The sequence below is a fragment of the Formica exsecta genome, unplaced genomic scaffold (genome assembly GCF_003651465.1).
Source record: "Formica exsecta isolate Colony F162 unplaced genomic scaffold, ASM365146v1 scaffold4, whole genome shotgun sequence".
Lineage (NCBI taxonomy): Eukaryota > Metazoa > Arthropoda > Insecta > Hymenoptera > Formicidae > Formica > Formica exsecta.
In genome coordinates, this window is record NW_021851238.1 from 471,058 (window position 1) to 471,455 (window position 398).

The 398-nt window shown below is 34.9% G+C and overlaps 1 protein-coding gene across 24 annotated transcripts in view; it reads right to left on the reverse strand.

The window, feature by feature from the left end:
- The window catches only part of LOC115239945 (RNA-binding protein lark), a 36,837-nt gene that overhangs the window by 14,529 nt on the left and 21,910 nt on the right, over positions 1-398 (reverse strand). For all 24 annotated transcript variants that reach the window (XR_003884698.1, XR_003884695.1, XR_003884697.1 and 21 more), the window contains exon 2: positions 24-184. Coding sequence is in view for 14 of the 24 variants with exons in the window: in XM_029814829.1 (XP_029670689.1) it covers positions 24-167 (144 nt within the window). In the remaining 10 variants the exon portion in view is untranslated. The remainder of the gene's footprint in view (positions 1-23; positions 185-398) is intronic.

Here is a 398-nt window from a genome sequence, read left to right on the forward strand (position 1 = left end):
GATTCCATTAATACGACACTTACCACAAAGCCATAATTCTTTACAACGTCGCATTCCACGACCTTGCCGTATTTCTCGAACAGTGGTTTTATATCTGCGTTCGAGGTCTTGTCGGCTAAATTACCAATGAAGATTTTAAATGTGCCAACGCTGCTAAAACCCGGCATTTTGCGGCTCGTAGAACCTAATGTCACAAAAATATATATATATTTAAAATAAAAATATCTTTTTCTCCTTTATTCCCTTCTTAGTCTTGTCGGCCAATGAAGATTTTAAATGTGCCAACGCTGCTAAAACCCGGCATTTTGCGGCTCGTAGAACCTAATGTCACAAAAATATAAAAATATATAAAATAAAAATATCTTTTTCTCCTTTATTCCCTTCTTACCATTTTTTTT